Raw genomic sequence first — 20,482 nt, forward strand, 5'->3', positions numbered from 1 at the left:
ATAAATTTGTGTTTTCCCTAGTATAATTTTATCTCATTTGCAAATTTTAACAATTTCTGAGAAAATCCGCAAAAAGTTGTTGAGGACTGATATACTATTTGAATGCACATTAATTAAGCAAATTAAAATATTTACATTAATGCCTGTAAATAACTTCAGGAAATAAGATTTAACTTAAAAGTATTTTTGCTAAAAAAGTACAAAAAGGTAAGAAAAAACGTTCATAAGCGAAGGAAAAAACGCAAATAACATTTTAATGAAAAATTCCAGTTAGCCACATATATCAAAGTAAATTATCTTAATTGACGAACGAATGAACCTTGGTTAAGTAGAAGCTGAACTACTTATATCTTAGCCACAACAAAAACTTATGACAGACACCCTGAAGACCGAGAATCTACCCTTATATAAAAGTAAGAGAATATTTGTCTGTCTGTCTGTTAGTACCGGAGGATATTGCTTACCACTGAACCAATATGGTTGTTATTAACAATGTAGCTTTTTATTGGTCCTGGAATGGTTTATAACTTCTTTGTGGAAAAAGAGAAAAAATGTCCCCACACTTTTTCTTTAAAAACTAAAATTTGATAAGTGGGTGTTGCTTCCCCTCCCCCTCTCAATTACAAGTGTCACTAGAGGCCTCTATGGGGTTGATCGCTAGTTAAAGTATAAAGTTTTAACCGTATTAGAAAAAAATAACCACGAAAATACACCTTAATTATCTGAAAAACTAGTCAAAACCCACGTGTACAATATATGTTCTGTACAATATAGGAATCTGAATTAGCCGCCGATCAAAAAACTAAGTAAGGTGAATTCTGATCTTTTAATGCAGATTTCTTACATTTAATTGTTTTGAAATTATATATGTTAGAATTAAAAAGTTACATCTGTGTTTTATGTAAACTTTTTAAAAACATATTAAACATTTCAATTTCTAGAAGAACATTTTATAGAAAGGCTACTTTATGACTATAGGGTGACTTAAATTTTATGTTTTAAGCTATGTTTTTAACCCATGGACTACAAAAAAATCAACACTTTTGATGCCAAGTGCCTTATATGCATACTAGGCGCTACAACCCCAGAGACTTGTTAGCCCCGAGGTGCTGAAGTCTAGGGCTTACAAAACTGTTATTACTATTATTATATTTATATTATTATTTCTATTTTATTATTCATGTGAAGTTGTCTAAAATACGATACGATACATGGTTTCGAACCTATTCTGAAAAAAAAAGACATCAACCCGTTTTATAATCTATTGCAAAATTTAGATTTTTGTGTAACTAAAATTGGATTACTTATATATGACTTTGAAAACAAGATTAAATTAGGAATCAAACGTACAAAACTCATAAATATAAGCTGCGCACGCATGTTGAATATTGTATGAATGGATTTATTATTACTTGGATCTTACACCAAATTATCATGTACTCTAATAAAGTGGGAGTAGCTGGCAAAAATAACGAACCCACTCTCATCCCCTACCATCCTACTGGATGAAAGAACTGAACAAATAGGGATGTCAAAAATAGCAAGCTAAATTGACGACAATTTTTCCAATGTCATAATATCCACATAAATTGTATATCCATTATTGTGGGGAATCTCCATTTACCTTCACTTTACACGTTATTTTTACAAATATTGCACACATAAGATCCCCTCAAACAGTCAAAACAACATTTTTTGTTAATTCAACTTGTGGAATTTAATACAGTAAACATCATTTTCAACCCAGAAAAGAGATTCTTAGAAAGGAGTAAGATAGTGCAAGAAAGTTAGTAATAGGGAATTGTTTTGAAAGAGAAAAGAGCCCTCGGAACTCATTCAAATCTGCAAAAGAACCCGGTTTTTTACAATAGTGAATATATTTGTAAAATAGTTAAAACTCACAAAACCTCAAATCATAATTACAGCTGAACTCCCATAACTTTAACTAACATAACCTAATCTAAACATACAATATGGTCCACTTTAAGTTAGAGGTAAATTGGCAAATTATACTGTGATATTTGCTCAAGCATGTGTTTGATAATGCTATAAAATTATCATGCAAATTCAGTGTCCATTAAATTTCAAGAGTTGTATTGCATTTATTTCTACATTAATCCTAAAGTTGAATAGCAGTTGCGCTTCAATTATCTTGGCAGGATTATTAGAACGCCACTAGAAAGAAAAGTAGCAATGTAAAAGTAAAAGAGGGAAAGGTGTTGAAAAACAGCCCATTCAAGTGATTAAGTTTCGAAGGCAGGAACTTTTAAGCCTAAAAGCTTAACATGGGGTCTATTAGTGCTTTACCTCAAAGTGCCTCCCGATCACAAAACCTCCATCCATCTTTTAAAATAATTATTTTTAAAAATAATTGTTTAACCCCCCCCCCCCCCGCGTGTCCGGCCAATACCAAAGTGCCCTAACTATGCAGGTACTAACCTCAAACCTGTATGAAAACCGCCGTTTTATTCGTTTAATTTAATTTTGTATATAACTATTGGATAACACGTCTAGTTGGCTTTTAATAACCCATCACAAAAAATTCATGACCCAAAATCAAAAATTTATAGATGCATTGAATGTTTTCAACTTATTTAGATAGAAAGAGAAAGCCCAAAATACATAACTTTTGCACCACGTCGTCTTCCTCTGACGTCATATTCTCCATCTCTTTTTTAGGGATTTTCTTTCCCACTTCTCCTATCATCTCCCTCATTTTATGACGTCACAGGAAGACGACGTGGTGCAAAAGTTATGAATTTAGTCTTTGTCAGATAGAAAACATTTATTCCCAAACATTGTTTCAATGAAAGCCTTTTTTGGGTGTATTATTTAGTCTAAAAACTTCTCAGAAAAGAAATAATAAATCTTTAAAAGAGATTCATGAAAAAGTATACATGTAATTATAATTTTAAACAATTAAAGAAAATTAAAGCGTTCTGCTATTAGTAAATCCAAAAAGTTAATCATATAGTCGATAACTAAATTCAAGGTTTACTTTGGGGAGTGTTTTATGAGGGTTTACCTCCCCCCCCCCCCACCCCTCTCCTATTTATTGGACGTCATCATCTCGGAGTAAATATCATAAGAGAATGTATATTTTTGATGTTTGAGGATTTTTCTTTCCCTTGGTTAATTATTATTAAAATTATGTTTTATATGTACTTTATTTTTAAACAAAATTACTTAATTCTTAGATAAGATATCTCCCCCGCTACCAAATAATTAATGTGTATTGAATGAAAGTTAGACTTGGATAGCAGGTTTCATGATGAATACTCGTATATTATTCAATCCTCTCGAAGCAAAATATTCACTGATATACAACTGACAATATGTCTGTCACATGTTACAGATGGTATAGAAACAAGGATGACAACATCCATAAGTAGCGAAGCATAAACAATTAAATAAGAATTTAGATATTAGTTGACAAAAGCATGTATATTATGAAAAAATCACGAAACCTTTTCAGCATTTGTTTTTAATTTCTTAATATTTATTCATGTTTCAGTACTATGACTAACAGACTGACGGTCAAAGTAAATTACATACTGGATGCTCAGAACAACGGGAAATTTAATTTTGATATTTTTAACTACAAAAATTAAAAAAAACGGACCATAAACACCAAAGATATGAAGAAAAATGTAAAAAATATAAAAATAGCCAAAAACCTGCAAAAAGGCAGTCTGACCCCCATAGATGTGTTCTTAAAACAAAAAGAAATTTAATTTTGATATCTATAACTGAAAAACTTTGGAAATTGGGCCATAAACACCAAGTATGGAGAAAAATGTGAAAAATACAAAAATAGCCTAAAACCTGCTTAAAGTCAGTCTGACCGTCATAGTTGTTTTCTTAAAACGACAGGAAATTTAATTTTGATTCTATAACTGAAAAAATTTTGGAAATCGAACCATAAACACCAAAGATATGGAGAAAAATGTGAAAAATATAGAAATAGCATAAAACCTGCTAAAAAGCGGTCCTATCGCCATTGATGTTTTATAGTTAATTGTGCTCCTTGATAATGGGAATGTTGTCAAAAAATTTCAGCCTTTTATCTTTTATAGGAGCCGAGAAAATCACGTTTCCCCCAAACTAAGACAGACATACGGACATACGGACATACGGACATACAGACAGACGGACAGACGGACATTTCAAATTATAGAGTAGCTTCGCTACTAAAAAAGGTATTGTCATCGTACCCCATACAATTCAGTAACATTGACAAAGATTCTAATAAAATAATGAACAGAGAGCTGTAATAAATATTTGTCTACTATTAATTTACCATCTACCAATATCTTTAATTATGGGAATATCCTCAGAGTGACCAATTGACTCTACCCCCCACCCCGCCCCCAAGTTTTAAACTGAGGGGACTTCGTGTTTTTAGTAGCGAAGCTACTCTATAATTTGAAATGTCCGTCTGTCCGTCCGTCTGTCCGTCTTAGTTTGGGGGAAACGTAAATTTCTCGGCCCCTATAAAAGATAAAAGGCTGAAATTTTTTGACAACATTCCTATTATTAAGGAGCACAATTAACTATAAAACATCAATGGCGGTCGGACCGCTTTTTAGCAGGTTTTAGGCTATTTTTGTATTTTTCACATTTTTCTCCATATCTTTGGTGTTTATGGTCCGATTTCCAAAATTTTTTCAGTTAAAGATATCAAAATTGAATTTCCTGTCGATTTAAGAAAACAACTATGACGGTCAGACTGTCTTTAAGCAGGTTTTAGGCTATTTTTGTATTTTTCACATTTTCTTCCATACCTTTGGTGTTTATGGCCCGATTTCCAAAATTTTTTCAGTTAAAGATATCAAAATTGAATTTTCTATCGTTTAAAGAAAACAACTATGACGGTCAGAATTGCCTTTTTTTCAGGTTTTTGGCTATTTTTATATTTTTTACATTTTTCCTCATATCTTTGGTGTTTCTGGTCCGTTTTTTTTTAAATTTTGTAGTTAAACATATCAAAATTAAATTTCCCGTTGTTTTGAGCATCCACTATGTAATTTATTTAACCATCAGTCAGTTTATCATAGTACTGAAATATAAATATTAAGAAATTAAAAACAAATGTTGAAAAGGTTTCGTGATTTTTTCCTAATATACAGGGTGTCCCTCGTAAACTGTTTTTTTTAAAACGTTTGTTACTCCCCTAATATTTGAGGTATCTTCGTAAAATAAAAAGTATTTGGCAGCCTACTACAGACCATTTAATGATATAGTGATGAAAAATCCGCAAAGTTAATAGAAAAAATCTACAAGGTAATACATAACAGGCTGATTTTAGTGAATATAAGACTAATCCACAAGAAAAATATGCCTTAGTTAACTTTTAAAGCAGCTGGTGGTCAAACGGTGGATCACAAAGACTTACTCCAGACATTATTAGAACTGGCATTGTAGTCTAATTAAAAAATCTGGTATATTTCAGGTTCTTGTGTGCATTTGAAGCGAGCTCACATGAAAAATTAACAAAGAAGATCAATATTATGCCTTTTTTTACGTATTGTTTACTTATATTACACTTCAGATTCTTGAATATTGAGAATTTCTGGTATGCCATGTCAAGCCTGTTCTATTTTTGTGCTTAGAAAGTCTGAGCGACCAGCCGTTTGGATCCTAACTAATCTTAAAGTTCACAAAGCAAATATTTTCTTGTGGGTTAGTCTAAATTCAATAAAATGAACCTCTTATGAAATACCTCGTAGAATTTTTCTTGTTTATTTTGTGGATTTTTCATCATTACCCCATAAAATGGTCAGTAGTAGGCTGTCAAATAGTTTTTATTTTACGAAGATACCTCAAATATTAAGGGAGTAATAAGCGTTTCAAAAAAACCAGTTTACGAGGGACACCCTGTACATGCTTTTGACAACTAATATCTAAATTCTTATTTAATTGTTTGTGCTTCGCTACTTATGGATGTTGTCATCCTTGTTTTTTCTTTATTTTAGAATAGGTTAAGGTTAGAAATTATCGGGTACAGGACAACCCAGTAGAAATATGCTCTGCAGGGGTTAGGTATTGATAGAAAAACTACTCCTCTCATATTTATGTTTCATTTAAAAATTAAGGGGGAATGCTTTAGTTTTCTTATTTTTATCTATTCTTTATCTGTTACTTGTGGCACGAATTAGATTAGAGCATAGATTCTACGAAAGTGATTATATTGTATTGCCTTTTAAATTTCTTTCATTCGGAACATCTTATTTTTTGCAAAATATACATTCAAAATATAAGAAATAATACATCTGATAATATTTAAATAAATTTGATTTAAAATTTCTAAAAATAACTAACGATGCGATAAATAACTAATTATTAGCTATTTGCCGCATTTTATTGTATACAGTTTTCCGCAGATAGTAATATTCAACACTAATTCCAGGTGCGGCCGGTTGGGGCATGTAAAAATGGTATTAATATCATAATTTTTATTTTAGTATTCCTGGAAAATTGTCTATAATACGATATAATACATTATTTCTAAGTAGGACAAGAACCAGTTTTTTTTTTAAGTGGATATTATATGGTTTCAAAGTCTGGTAAAATGATTTAATGACTATTAGAAGCGTTCTATTTTAGTTTAATTAAATTAAGAAATATTTGATTTAAAAAATCACCTAAAAAATGTTGACCTTTTATATTTACATTTTTTTCTCATGTTATTTCATGAAGATACAATTGTAAAAGAATAATATAAAAAAAATATCCCAATTTCATTTTGTACACGATCAATCCCCCCCCCCCCCTTATTTATTTAGTTCCCCCTAGGGAATGATAAAAAATCTGAATATTTGTACCTTAAGTGTATTCATTTTTTTCTCAAATATTTTTAGTATTATTGGATTTGCTACTCAATTATTCCACATTATTTATTATTTTATTTCACATTTAGTTGATTTTGTACTAAAAAAATATTATATTTGAAAACAAATTTAATTTAAAAGTCAGTGTAGAACTTGAATTTAATTTTATATTTTAAAAAAATACTTTATTTCAAGGCCCAAAAGATTTTTTATTCTTAAATGTTATTAAATCCACAAAAAAAACATATATGAATAATTTATTCAACAACATTCAAGTAATTTACTTAAAATCACTTTTCCAAATTGTACATTTATCATTATTATATTTGAAGTTACAAGAAAAAATATATAGATAAAACATTAATAAATTAACATATTCAATATATTTTAGTATGGCTCCGAAATCAATTAATATCCGCTGGATTAGAACTTGTTCTCAGCCATACTGAAAAATTATGTATAGAATCTTATTACAGACAATTTTCCACAAATATTAAAATGAAAATAATAAAAAATTAATACCAGTTTTGTTAGCTGGGCTTTCAGCACATCGGGGCTAACAAAACTGGTATTGATCTTATGATTTTTTTATTAATATATGTGAAAATATTCTATAATACAATGCGATAAATAACTATTAAAAGTAAATTTTTCATTTATTTTTCAGCTGTTGAGATTTTTCATAGTACTTGGAGTGTACAGGACGTACCAGATGGTGTAGAACAGCAGCAGTACAGACCAGTCCGGCCATTGTGTACAGAGTGCTGTTGTACAGAAATGGACTTGGATCGAGAGTACCTGCAATTACAAAGGGTAATTTAGTAAATTGATTAATGTTCATTTTTCATTACTTTTAATTTACATCATAAAACCTAAATAAAGTAATAATATTTCAGGGAAATCAATCAGTAAAGGAGTTGCAAAGGCTTTTTTGTACCCACTTTAAATTACTAGACATCTAGACATCATGTAACGGTGCTTTTCCACAAAGTGGACTTTTACCCCACTTATGTTTAAAATAATTGAAAATATTAGTTGGATATTTTTGATCTTATGCTCAACCATCAACTGTGGGCTCTGACAAACGATAAACTAACACACATTTATTTCTAATTTTTGCTTCCAAATAATATGAGGGTGATGATGCTCTTCAAGGCACTTTGAGAGAAAAAAAACCGCTAGTTTAACTTTTTAATGTTTACAAAATATCCTTAATGATAGTATAGAGAAATTGTACCCAAATCAGTTTTGCACATAGGACTATCCCAATATAAAATAATTACCTGGTGGTGCAAGTTCCATTAATTTCTGAATTGTTACAGCTTTTATTTGAGTCAATGTTTCAATATTGTCAACATTAAAGGTAGATTTTAGTATCTCAGGATCTGTTACAGCAATCAGGTCACTTTTCATCTGAACAATTATACATATCAAAATTATTTGAGTTTTTTTTGATAAAACTTGATAGAGTTATTTCCCCTTGGATGGCATTGTCTTTTTACACCAATTACTAAGACTCTTTATTAGAGAGGTATGAAACATAAGACTATAAACAATTCTTGTTCCCAAAGTTTTACAATCACGTAATCTTATTCGTTAACTCAAAAACTTTGGGTACTTTTAATAAATTGTGATTGTTTTGTTTAAAACTGATAGAATTCACAATTCAAATCTTGAATGGATTATTTATTTAATTCATCATCATTAGAGAAATACATCAATTTATCGTTCATTGTCTTAATGGATATTGGATATACATGAATATATTGACAGGGAAAAATTTGTCGTAGATTTAACTTGCTAATATTGACCTCATTCATTAGTCAGTTCATTCATAAAGTAGGAAGAGAGGGGATGGGGTAAAGAAGGTGGATTAGGGTCATCGTTATGTTAGCCAGCTAAACTTTTTTAGAGTACATTAGAGTATTAGAGTATTGTTCAGTTCGTTCATCCAATAGGATTGAGGGAGGTGATAAGGGGTTGGATTGTGGGCATCGTTATTTTATCAGAGTAAACGAAAATCTGGTCCAACATCCAAGTAATAATATATCGATTATTGTCTTACCCTTTAAAATAATGTCGTTACCTTTGTTTCTTGTAAAGATCTGAGATTCAGAAGAATAGCAGGTCCCAGAATGCTTGCCAGAGTAGCAGAAGGTAACATTCGAGTGTGGATAGCTCCCACATGCTTTCTACCATATAAATCTAAACATTATCATTATAAACATTTATATTGTTATAACAAAAAGTATAACTGTAAATTTATGGTTTTATGTCTTCTTTTTGAGGTCATCAAATTTTTAAAGACAATTGACAAATTTGTTGTTTCAGTACAGACAACCAATACCAGCACCTACCTACTCTAATAATCTGCGATCATGCAACCAAAAATCGAGGGTAGGAAACAGCACATTCAGTCGCGCGACTACTACTAGGCTGAGTAAGTCACGTGACTGACAGCAAGGCTAATTGTCATTCGATTAGGTTAGGTTATATTGGGTACAAGGTAGCCAGCCCTTCAGGGTTAGGGATCCCCTCATGTGTTGGGCATAAAGAAAGAAAAACCTATTTATTTTACCTTTTTATATGAAGTGATGAGGAGTTCTGTGCTCGCTTTTTTTTCTCCAGGAAATCACCTAAAAGTTGTTACCTGCTTCATATGCTGGCAGTACTGAATAAACACCTCCAAGAATAGAGACAGCTAGGACAGTATTCAAACAAAATAAACCTAAAAAATAGCATTTACAATATGTCAATCAATTTTTACATTTGAAAATGGCAAAACCTTTAAAATAAACAAATACATCACACTAAAGATTAGATGACACCAATGTAAATAATAAATAAGAACAAGGACATGGTTCATAATTAGCGCAGCAATAACAAGCCAACATAATATCCCGTGGATCCTGTGATGACTTTCAGGTGGATCTTTGAATATCAGCCAATAGTGTCGCAAATATCAACACAGCCTTGTCGCTACAAAAGAGCAGAAAGCTATTTGCTTTCATATGAAAAATGTCCTCAACACTGGATCCAGGTTTGGGTCTGGTTTATACATCTATGCTAATACATAAATTCTTAAAGCTTTATATTGCTATTTGTTTATTATCTTTCTTATCCATTATCCTTGGAAAAAAACTTACTTATCTTAAGGACAGATGACATTACCACAAACTTGTTTTAAAGGTTTAATTCAACAAATGATATATTTTTTACCTAACAGAGGAGGCACCAAATTTGAATCTGTTAACATTTGAAATTTCACAATCTTTAGAATATTCTGCATGTACGTAATACACAATTTAATGACTAAGATGCTAAATCATTGTACATTAAAATGCAATTAAACCAAATTATTTTAGAAAGCGTCGCACATTATAGTTTAATTTTAATTGACCAAAGGCAAAGGCATAAATTTGTAGTTTTAACTTAGGCAAAACCTTCGATTTAAAAATAAAGTTTGAACCTCCTGTATATAGTCCTTTTCTGGAGGGTTCAGTCAAACTTCTTTTCTTTATGAGCACCGTGTTAGTAAGTTTGAAATTATTCCTGGATTGTTAATTATAAAGGTTATGATGACAGGTAAGCTCGTATAGACCAGAAGACCAGTTCCAGAAAATATATTGAAAGTCAGTCTTCTTCCAATTCTATCCGACAGCGCTGCCCAACCAAACCGTCCAAACAGGTTGCCAGACGACATAGCCATCAAATAAACTGTAGCAAAAGTGGCGGTTACAATGTCAGGCTGGTGACATGAAAATATTTCAGTAATCATTGGCTTGGCAACTGACATTAGTCCCATGCCACCAGTACTTAGTAAAGTAGCTGTGCCAAACAGTTGCCAGAACTGTGGCGTTTTAATAGCCATTTTGCTGTCAACACTGTTACAATCAGCTGTTGCATCATTATGCTCTTCAGCTATACTTATTGCAGGTCTCTTTAAAGTGAATGTTGATAAGATAAGAGCAGATGTATAGAGAATGCCAACAGTTCCATAAGCAGCGCCAACTCCTGTTGATCCATTCCCAATTATGTAGTATCCATCAACTAATCCTGGGGATTTCTGTAATTTTTATGATGGTTTAATATGTGAATTGCATTAATGGCCATGTGAAACTCTACGTGTTTTGGCAATTTTTTTTAAAGCTAACAAGACTCTTAGGTCCTATCACTGACCAACTACATACAACTATCATGGCAGTTCCTTTTTTCCTAACAAATTTGTAAAACATGTTTTTCTGTCTTAAGTTGTGACATGGTTTGGGACTAGATTCGAACCCATGACCTTTTCAAAATTAATAGCTATTTTTGCATGTAAAGCTCAACTTCAGGGTCAAATATAACTTAAATGGGCCATTTTTTCCACAAAAATTACAGTTGCCTTGAAAAGATAGTTGTGCTAGATCAGATGATTTCAAATATAAAACTTGCGACAATTCTGAACCAACTTGACAATAAAATTCAGACCCCTATTATAAGTTAATATATAAATTGATATTTTGTTTTCAGAAAACTGTAGTATTCAGTCATTTGTCCTTTAAATTCGACTAAATTTTTGCTAAAAAGGCAATTTTTCGCACTTCTTGATTTTTAATAAAAATTAACTTTTATATATGCTTTAAGTGTTAAAATTAAATTAGCCTCTTTTCAGTATGACTTTGAAACCGATAAATATCCGTTGAAATAGAACCGTTCTCAGCCATACTGAAAAACCATGTTTCAAATAGTAGTATAGTCAGTTTTCTACAAATATTACATTACAAATCATATTATTATCAGTTAGGTTAGACCGCTCCTTCTGCCACTCGGGTCTTAATTTAATCTTATAATTTTTCATTTTGATATCCGCTATAAGCAAATGAGATTATATTATCAACTTATATATTCCTTTTGAATAATTTGACTCACATCAGAAACCAACGTAGGAGCCCTAAAATTATTCAATTTTGATATATTACACAGAGTGAAACTTTAATTGTCTACAGTTTAAATGTGTAGTATGTCTACCTTTCGGTGATTCCCCTTAAAGTGCCTATTGAACACTACCCCCCCCCCCCCAACCATATTTTAATCTTCAAGAAGAAAAATTTTCATATACTTAAGCCCCTCATGGCTTATGCCTGCAGTGACTTAACCCTTCGAGGCTACCCATTACCCAATATAACCTAACCTAAAATGACCTTAAGTAATAAATAAAGAAACAAACTCTTCCCTTTATTTATTTTTTTCAAAATAAGGGAAAGGGGGCTTGTGCTCGACTGTTGTGGACTTAATATCTGAAATATCTTTAAAACCAAGATCAATACAAGAGGTTAATATATTAACCACACAAGTGAACTGCAGTCCATACCAAATCAAGACTTTTGAAAAATATTATCAAAAATTCTATACATATCACTGAAAATATTTTAGTCTATTATCACATAGTATTATAGACAGCTTTCCGCGGATATTAAAAAGAATAATTATAAGACAAAAACAATTTTATCAACCCCAAACGGACTGAATGCCCGGGCAAAGAAAACTGGTATTAGTTTTTATTTTTATATTCGTGGAAAATTGTCTGTAATACGATGCAATACCAGTTCTAATCCAGCGGATATTTATCGGTTTCGAAGACATACTGGAAAAATTAATAGGAATTTGATACGGCAGGTTCTAATTATGATGTGATTAAAGTTATTAGTAGCAAAGCTACTCTATAATTCATTTTGTCTGCCCATTTGCCCGTCAGTCTATAACGCTATGGTTGAAATTTGATTTTCTCGGATGCTTTTTAATATAGACGGCTGAATTTTTTTGTTTGGAGGTTCCCTGTTTGTTAAAATGTTTTTTTGTGTGTTGAAAAACTGCATAGAGACTCATCAAAATTGTTGGACAGATGTCATCACAGTTAGAGAGTAGCTGTACTAATATTATTCAGGGAGGGAGGAGACATTGAGCTGTTTATTACACCAGTCCCCAAATTTTTGTAATAACGTTTTTCTTAATCGTTAGCATAAAAAACTTTAGAGACTTTTGTTGGATTTTTATTAGTTGGTTCATTAAGTTTAGGGTCCAATTGTTCCAACTACTAATTATAATTAACAGAAAGACCAAGTTTGTGCATCACCATTGAGGATGTACATTCATTCATTGGCCTTTGTATATACATTACTACCTGGAATAAAAGCTGATAAGTTTGTCCATTAATGGAGCAAATACTAGAACTCCGGATCCAATCCCACTTACTACTATTCCAGATGCAAAGCCTTTCCTGAAATATTTAAATAATTTTGAAAAGTAAAGGTTTTACATGATAATGTGTTAATTTTTTTTACCAATTCAAAGATTTGATTAAGCTGGTAAGCAACAATATAATCTGTAAATAAGTGCTCTGCAGGTCTATCGCGACTAAACCTCATATATTTAGACCCGTTTAGAGGCTTTGGAAAATATAATTAAAAGAGGGATTGCCAAATTTGGGTAAAGTTTAGTCATCAAGTTAATATTCAAATTGTAAAAGGTTGATATCACTGAGGGTTAGAGGAGGCTGCAGACCCTTAATTTTGAAAAATCTTAAATTATTAATTAAAACATTTTGATTAATTTTCAATTGCTACACAATTCAAAGTTTTTCTTTGTAAAATTTCACTACTTGGAAACTAATAAAACTATAGGATTGTGTTATACACAGGCCAATTATAGTGTTAAATATAGCAAAATAATGGTTTTTGAGTCAAAAACACATTTTTAATTTCTTATGAACCAGGAGTAGGCAATTTCAGTACTGGCGACCATTTCAGTAACCTTTAAAACCATATTTTACCGTTCCCACTGTGCAATGCCATAAAAATACCACCATAGTCAAGGACGCTTGGGGTGAGGGGTTACACAATATATTACATCGCTCACAAATCATTATTTTATAGGAGGACGGGCCAAAAAGGTTTGAAAAAATTCCATTTAAATGAGTTCACAATTAATATCGACCAATTTAACTACCTTTCTGGGAACCAATCAATCATGGTTTGAATAGGAGGTGTGTAAAGTGAGCCTGTTCCAAATGCTATACAGGCCACTGATGGATAGAGCAGGTAGATATTATGTGTACAGATAGCATAGCTGGCGGTCATATAGCCACATCCAAGAGTCAGGCTGCCTTGTAACATTGACCGTCTAAAATATGATATTTAAGTAAAAAGAAAAAGTCATAATGCACTGTACTTCAATAAGAATACTAAAAGGCCACTGATGGATAGAGCACGTAGATATTATGTGTACAGATAGCATAGCTAGCGGTCATATAGTCACATCCCAGGGTCAGACTGCCTTGTAACATTGACCGCCAAGAAAAGAAGTGATAATTCACTTCAATAAGAATGCTAATAGGTAATGAAAGAATGCAGGTAGATATTATATGTACAGATAGCATAGCTGGCAGTCATGTAGCCACATCCTAGGGTCAGACCGCCTTGTAACATTAACCATCTAAAAAATAATTTTATTTTGGGGATAAAATTAAAGTGTTAAGGCTGCAGAGATATCTTTTTTTGTTAAAATTGTAGCCCTCCGCTGGTATGCTAATTATAATATCAATTGGGACAAGGCATTAAATCAATGACAGATGTAAAGTCGTTATTATTATCAATACCTGGGACCCACTCTGGAAATCCAGTTACCAAGTAGAGCAGCTGAGAATCCTATTCCACCAATCAGAATACTCATAGGATATGTCACTACATCAAATGACCAATCAGTTGCCAGACTGGTTATAACTCCTAAACAATAATTCCACCAATCAGAATGCTCTTAGGATATGTCACTACATCAAATGACCAATCAGTGGCTAGTCTGGTTATAACTCCTAAACAATAATTCCACCAATCAGAATGCTCTTAGGATATGTCACTACATCAAATGACCAATCAGTGGCTAGACTGGTTATAACTCCTAAATAATAATTCCACCAATCAGAATGCTCATAGAATATGTCACTAAATCAAATGACAAATCAGTAGCCAGACTGGTTAGTGGTTATAACTCCTAAACAATAATTCCACCAGTAAAACATTTTTCAACATTTAGTGAGGTTGACAGCGGCTTGGGGGTTGTTTTTATACACTTTGAACATAATATTGTATCAATTTTAACAAAGGGATGCAGATTTAGATGATTACTTTCATGTTGCACTAGATTTTCATATCCTCATGTCTGTTTGTTTGTCTGTTTGTGTGTCTGTGTGTTTGTACCGACGGATCTCGCTAACCGCTGAACCGATCGGGTTCTCCTTAACAGGGTAGCTTCTCATAGGTCCCGGGAAGGTTTATAACTATTTTGGGGGAGGGTTCCACCACCCTCCCAAGAGAAATTGCCCCTAGAAAAAAATTACCCCCCCCCCAAAAAAAAAAAAAAATTTAAATTTTTTTTAAAGGAAAGATAAAAATGCCGCTAGTACTATCATAAAGTGATGCTCGCAACTGGCTATTATAATGAAACCCCCAATCCACTTCCTTTACCCAATCCCCTTCTCTCCTACTGTATGAACGAACTGACCTTTAAATGAGGTTCAAATTGGCAATCTCCATTGATGATAAATTTTCCCCTGTCAACATATCCACGAATATACTCTACCAATTGTTAGATTTGTTACCTTGTTCTCTCATTAGTGTGGAAGAAATGTGGGACCAACCATAAGATGAACCTAATAAAAAAGCACAATATAATCCGAATTAACTTCTATGTTTTTGCTAGATCTTGAACCTTTAACGTCTTAGCACAGAAAACCAACACACCACATAGAGTGAATAAAAAGTCTTGAAGAACATGATTTGCAAATATAATTTTATTTATAATTTAACATCGTGTAGAAGCTTGATAAATCCACCAAAATGGCAAGATTAATGAGAGTTGATACACCCCCCTAGGGACCTACCCCACTACACCTTCATGACTGGGATCTACATTCTACATCCCCTAGTGCTACTTCGCGCTGTCCCCTTGCAAAACCCTGGGCACGCCACTGTTTATCATTCATGTTATTTATTTTACCTATAACTGCATGAACTGTAAATGCAGGTATAAACATTTTCCATTTTGTCCTGGGATTCCCTGTTTCAACTTTTCCTACAAAAAGGATGATTATTTCCAAATGTTATATATGTTCTCATCACCTTTTGACATTTCTTCTCCAATATTTCATTTGCTGTTATGATTGTTGTATTTCTGTCATTTTGAATGTGTTTTAATTGTAAAGTTAATGATAAAACCGACACTAAAATAGTGACAAAATTCATAAAAAAAATCATGGATTGATAAATGGACAAAGTGAACTATAGAGCAAATGTTTAGTGGTCATATAAAAGAGAGGACGAAATAGAAAGAAGGACATTAAATAAAATACTACGAAATCTTCATAAAAGTATTATATGTCTTTTGTTACGTTTCTGGCCGACCGACAGACGGACGGAAAGGCAAAGTGAATCATATAGTAGCTTCGCATCTAAAAATGACCTGCATTTTTGCCTAGATATTTTTCATATATAGAACTAAATGCGGAACTTCTTGGTGCCAATGAGGACCTTAATCTTCTAAATTCTAAAGGTACTATGGCTACGCCTGAACAAAAATAGTATAATGACTCTGTAATATAATTAGCCCAACAATGACAATAATTCTCTCGGTGCCTTCCATCAAAGTGCCGATCGACCTATCAAACCATTTATATTTAAAATCAATAAATAAAAAAAATTGGGAATAGTCCCTTCCGTGGCAGCGCCTATAAATAAGGGAAAAGCTACTGTGAAAAAACTAAGAAACGCCCCTTAAGGGGCGTTGCCACGAAAAGGACAATACCCAAATTTTTATATTTTTTTCTTAGTGTTAAAATAAAGTGCATGGCAGAACTATGCATAAAAACATATATATATATATATATGCAAAATATACCTGAATTAAAAGCGGTTAAAAAGTCATAGAGCAGTGTTTCTGCTTTTGGCTGTAATATTGCTATGGAAATGTACTAAAAATCAGACACAGATAAGTAAAATCCATTCTTACATCTATGTTTGACAGACGGACGAATATACCCTAGTTACTATGCAGCTACGCTACTATTCATGCCTAATACATAAGATCTAAACTTGCAACAAATTGTTATTCTTTACCAAATTCATAACGATTGGAAAAAACATCTTATCTTCACTTTAATGATATTACTCGATATTTTTACGATGAATCAACCATAAATATAAGGGCTCGGCAGCCGCGCGTCAGTTGCGTGTAGGCTTTAGTGAAATCGTCATATTATAACTTTAAAATTCAGCTGGTAGTCACAGCCTGTTCCTTACCAGACAATCCATCTTTTCAGATATTTTTTTTTCACACAAGCACAAATTTGAGGCCGGCTGCCGAGCCCGGATAAATATCAGTTTAGCAGCTATCAAACTTATTTACGAAAACAAACCTCTAATTTTTAATAACTTAGACAACATGATTATATTGAACTAGATACATATGATTACTGAATTGCAATTGACAATTAAAGAAATTATTGAAACTAGTTATAAAACAAAAATAAACATATGAAAAATTAAGATATTGCGCTAATATACGATGATTTTATTCTGTGAATCTTTTCTACAGCTATATACTGTGTGTGTGTGTTAGTATCTTACAAAACGCCAGAGAAGATATTTTTCTTTACTACTTTGTTTACCCAAAATATATAGATATTGAGCAATAAGAAAAAAATACCTTTTCAAAAAAACTACTATCGGCTACGCCCCTAGAGGCTCTGAGTCACTTTATATAAAGTGGGAGGGTGAGGAATTTTTGATAATTGATCAGCAAACATTTAATTTGTTTTGGTAATTTATCATGGGACGGTGGAGATACCATCCCTCAAATAGATTTAAACCTTCCCAGACTGACAGATAGACTGATATCCTACCTCTTTTATTTATGTCCAAATATTGTATTTGGCTAGTGTAAATTTTAGTTAATTAGCAGCTCACGCCTCAACCCCTTTTGGTCTATGTAAGTTTTTAGAAGAACAAAGCACCGCTGTCTTGGACAAGAACGTTATTGATAAAGGAAAATTTAAAAAAACGAACGTTAAACATTTATGTTAATCTGAACTATTATTAATTCAATTCCTATATCTAAAAAAATACGATGTATATTTCTACAGCAAATTAAACAGGAAATTTTCCGTTTGAAATTCACAAAAAAAACTTGACAAACACATTTATGAACACAAACAAACATACAAATTTATCCTTTGTTTAAGATATGACAATTATTGAGTTAAAGAAATGCCGAACTTTTGTCGGAACTATCCTTATCTTATTCTAGTGAAAAAAATACACTCACCTATTCAATATGAAAAGAAAATGCTTAAGGAAATTGACAAATTCTTGTAAAAAAAACATAAGTATAACTGACATTGACCCCTACTCCTGCCTGATTTATAATTCATTAGTGCATTATGTACAGGGCTCGTCAGTCGCGCTTTCCTTTCTAAATGAGTCTTCGAGAAGCATATTATTTTTTTCTTTCGTATGCTACTTAGGCTTAGGCTTATGGGTGGCTGAGACAGCCGTGCGGCTGATGGAGGCTGTGGCTGAGGCTGCCGATCCCTGATTATATTAATAAAGCTGTTATTTAGATAAGTAATAGAGAAAAAGGGGAAAGGCCATTTATGATTTTCAAATTACAAAATATGATAACTACTGAAACAATGGAGTCTTCATTTTAGGAAAGCTTAACATAAGTTTTCGGATGGATTTAGGCTATTTTTCTTCTCTTTTCTGTATAATACAAATAAATAGATAGATATATAAAAGAAAGTGAGAGAGAGAAAGAGAGAGAGAGAGAGAGAGAGAGAGAAAAGATAGATAAATAAATAGATAGATAGATGTATAGATAGATTTATGTATGTATGTATAGATAGATAGATAGATAGATAGATAGAAGTGTATTGTGGGAGGGTGACAAATAGAGATAGAGAGAGAAAAAAAGAAAGGGATAAAAAGGAAGAGGAGAAAAGTGATTATGCGTATGATCACGATTCAAAGTATCCTATAAAACTTTATAATACAAAATTTAACATGCGCTGTAACCAGAGAGAGAGATTACACTGGTCCCCAAAGTTTTATGATTTACGTTTTCTTATTCTTTGGGTAAAAACTTTGGGGACTTTTTGATTTGTTAGTTAAGTAGGTTGAGTGTCTAAACGTTTCAACCATTAATTTTAATCTACAGAAGGGATAATTTTGTGTATCATCAAAGGGGAGGTACATCAATTTATCGGCCATAGTCTTATCCCTTTAGATCCCTGGCTGTAACATGGAATAATTGGTACGTGAACTTTATGATAAATGAAACACGTTGTGGCTAAGCAGCTCATTATTTCAAACTAAATTATTTGAATTGTTCATTTTCAAGGGTACTTGCAGTTGGGAAAAAAAACTATAGATTGACAGAGAGAGAGAGAGAGAGAGAGAGAGATAGAGAGAGAGAGAGTGTGAGAGAGAGAGAGAGAGAGAGAGAGAGAGAGAGAGAGAGAGAGAGAGAGAGAGAGAGAGAGAGAGAGAGAGAGAGAGAGAGAGAGAGAGAGAGAGAGAGAGAGAGAGAGAGAGAGAGAGAGAGAGAGAGAGAGAAGAGATGAGCGGAAAACATTTATTCAACTAATTTTTATTAGAAGCGAAGCTTTCTATATTTCGAATGTGTCTGTCGGTCTATCCGTATCTCTTGATCAAGAATACATTAATTCCAAACCATAAATTATATTTGTCTGAAGCTACTTAGTCCAAGATCCCAGTTTCCAATATCCTTAAAAATTTCACTTTATTTATAAATCATTTTAGGTACCTTTGGACTTGAAAGTCTTTGTTTGAAGAATGTTTAAGTAAGTAATCTTGACCTCATGCGCAAACAATTTGAAAAATTCGAGGTGGGGTGGAGGCATTGGAAAAAAATTATACAGATACTCAATGGTTTTTTTAATACACATTCTCTCATTTGTTGGCTCATGAACTTTATGTACTTTTTGGAAATCTTGTTTGTTGGTTTAAACTAGCAGTGTCTTAAATTTTTAACAAAATAATTAAAAGTAGGGGTATTTTTGTTTATTATATTGGATGTACATCAATTCATTATTTATAGTCTTATCCCTAAAGATTGTTGGAAAAAAATAAGAAAACATTAAATAATTGAATGAATGTTTCATACAAAATTTTAAATTTTTACAAATGTAATTTTTTTTAGGTTTTCTAAGTTACCATTCGTTACCTAAGATCTCGGAAACGGCGGATTAAAAATAAAAAAATTATATTCAAATAATAATAAATTTAAATGATAAAGAAATTACTTGCTGACCTTTTAAAGATGTGCTGCATGTTTTGTACTAAATTACAGGGTGGCCGCAAAAATATGAATTGAGTATTAACAAGAATGATAACTTCCAAATAGGCAAATTTCACTAAATTTAACATTTCTTGCATTTTTTCCATGTCATATTCCAGTCATACAGGAGTTGTTTAAGAATATTTTTGCTGTTACATTGAGGAAAAATGATTAAGTCATGATATAAAAATCATATTTACTCCCTGCCAGCTATCTACTTATCAACTCAACAATATTTCAATTGTATATTGTTTCATTTAATA

General features: G+C 32.2%; 3 protein-coding genes across 3 annotated transcripts in view; all 3 read right to left on the bottom strand.

The window, feature by feature from the left end:
• Nucleotides 1–20,482, bottom strand: part of Mondo (MLX interacting protein mondo) — a 372,455-nt gene that overhangs the window by 86,449 nt on the left and 265,524 nt on the right. The window lies entirely within an intron of this gene.
• LOC145323306 (uncharacterized) lies at nt 7,025–10,111 on the bottom strand. The gene is made up of 5 exons (XM_080165738.1): nt 10,050–10,111; nt 9,481–9,558; nt 8,917–9,035; nt 8,114–8,243; nt 7,025–7,628 (listed from the first exon to the last, which is right to left on the bottom strand). The coding sequence occupies exons 1-5, from the start codon at nt 10,084–10,086 to the stop codon at nt 7,483–7,485; spliced, it is 510 nt and encodes a 169-aa protein (XP_080021864.1). The 5' UTR covers nt 10,087–10,111; the 3' UTR covers nt 7,025–7,482.
• Nucleotides 10,348–17,336, bottom strand: LOC145323012 (oxalate:formate antiporter-like). The gene is made up of 10 exons (XM_080165399.1): nt 17,278–17,336; nt 16,326–16,430; nt 15,864–15,938; nt 15,466–15,516; nt 14,467–14,593; nt 13,818–13,991; nt 12,994–13,089; nt 11,720–11,763; nt 11,215–11,301; nt 10,348–10,886 (listed from the first exon to the last, which is right to left on the bottom strand). Exons 1-10 carry the CDS (start codon nt 17,303–17,305, stop codon nt 10,348–10,350), a joined length of 1,326 nt encoding a protein of 441 aa, XP_080021525.1. The 5' UTR covers nt 17,306–17,336.

Source organism: Acartia tonsa, chromosome 6, assembly GCF_053477335.1.
Source record: "Acartia tonsa isolate MP-2025a chromosome 6, ASM5347733v1, whole genome shotgun sequence".
NCBI classification, from domain to species: domain Eukaryota; kingdom Metazoa; phylum Arthropoda; class Copepoda; order Calanoida; family Acartiidae; genus Acartia; species Acartia tonsa.

Coding starts and splice junctions, on each gene's coding strand:
- LOC145323306 (XM_080165738.1), bottom strand. CDS start 10,086: ATGTTAACAGATTCAAATTTGGTGCCTCCTCTGTTAG. Junction 9,036..9,480: donor ACTGCCAGCATATGAAGCAG/GTAACAACTTTT, acceptor GATAATGTTTAG/ATTTATATGGTAGAAAGCAT. Junction 8,244..8,916: donor GATCTTTACAAGAAACAAAG/GTAACGACATTA, acceptor ATAATTGTTCAG/ATGAAAAGTGACCTGATTGC.
- LOC145323012 (XM_080165399.1), bottom strand. CDS start 17,305: ATGTTGTCTAAGTTATTAAAAATTAGAG. Junction 13,090..13,817: donor ATTGATTGGTTCCCAGAAAG/GTAGTTAAATTG, acceptor TAAATATTTCAG/GAAAGGCTTTGCATCTGGAA. Junction 11,764..12,993: donor CTTATCAGCTTTTATTCCAG/GTAGTAATGTAT, acceptor GAATAATTTTAG/GGCTCCTACGTTGGTTTCTG.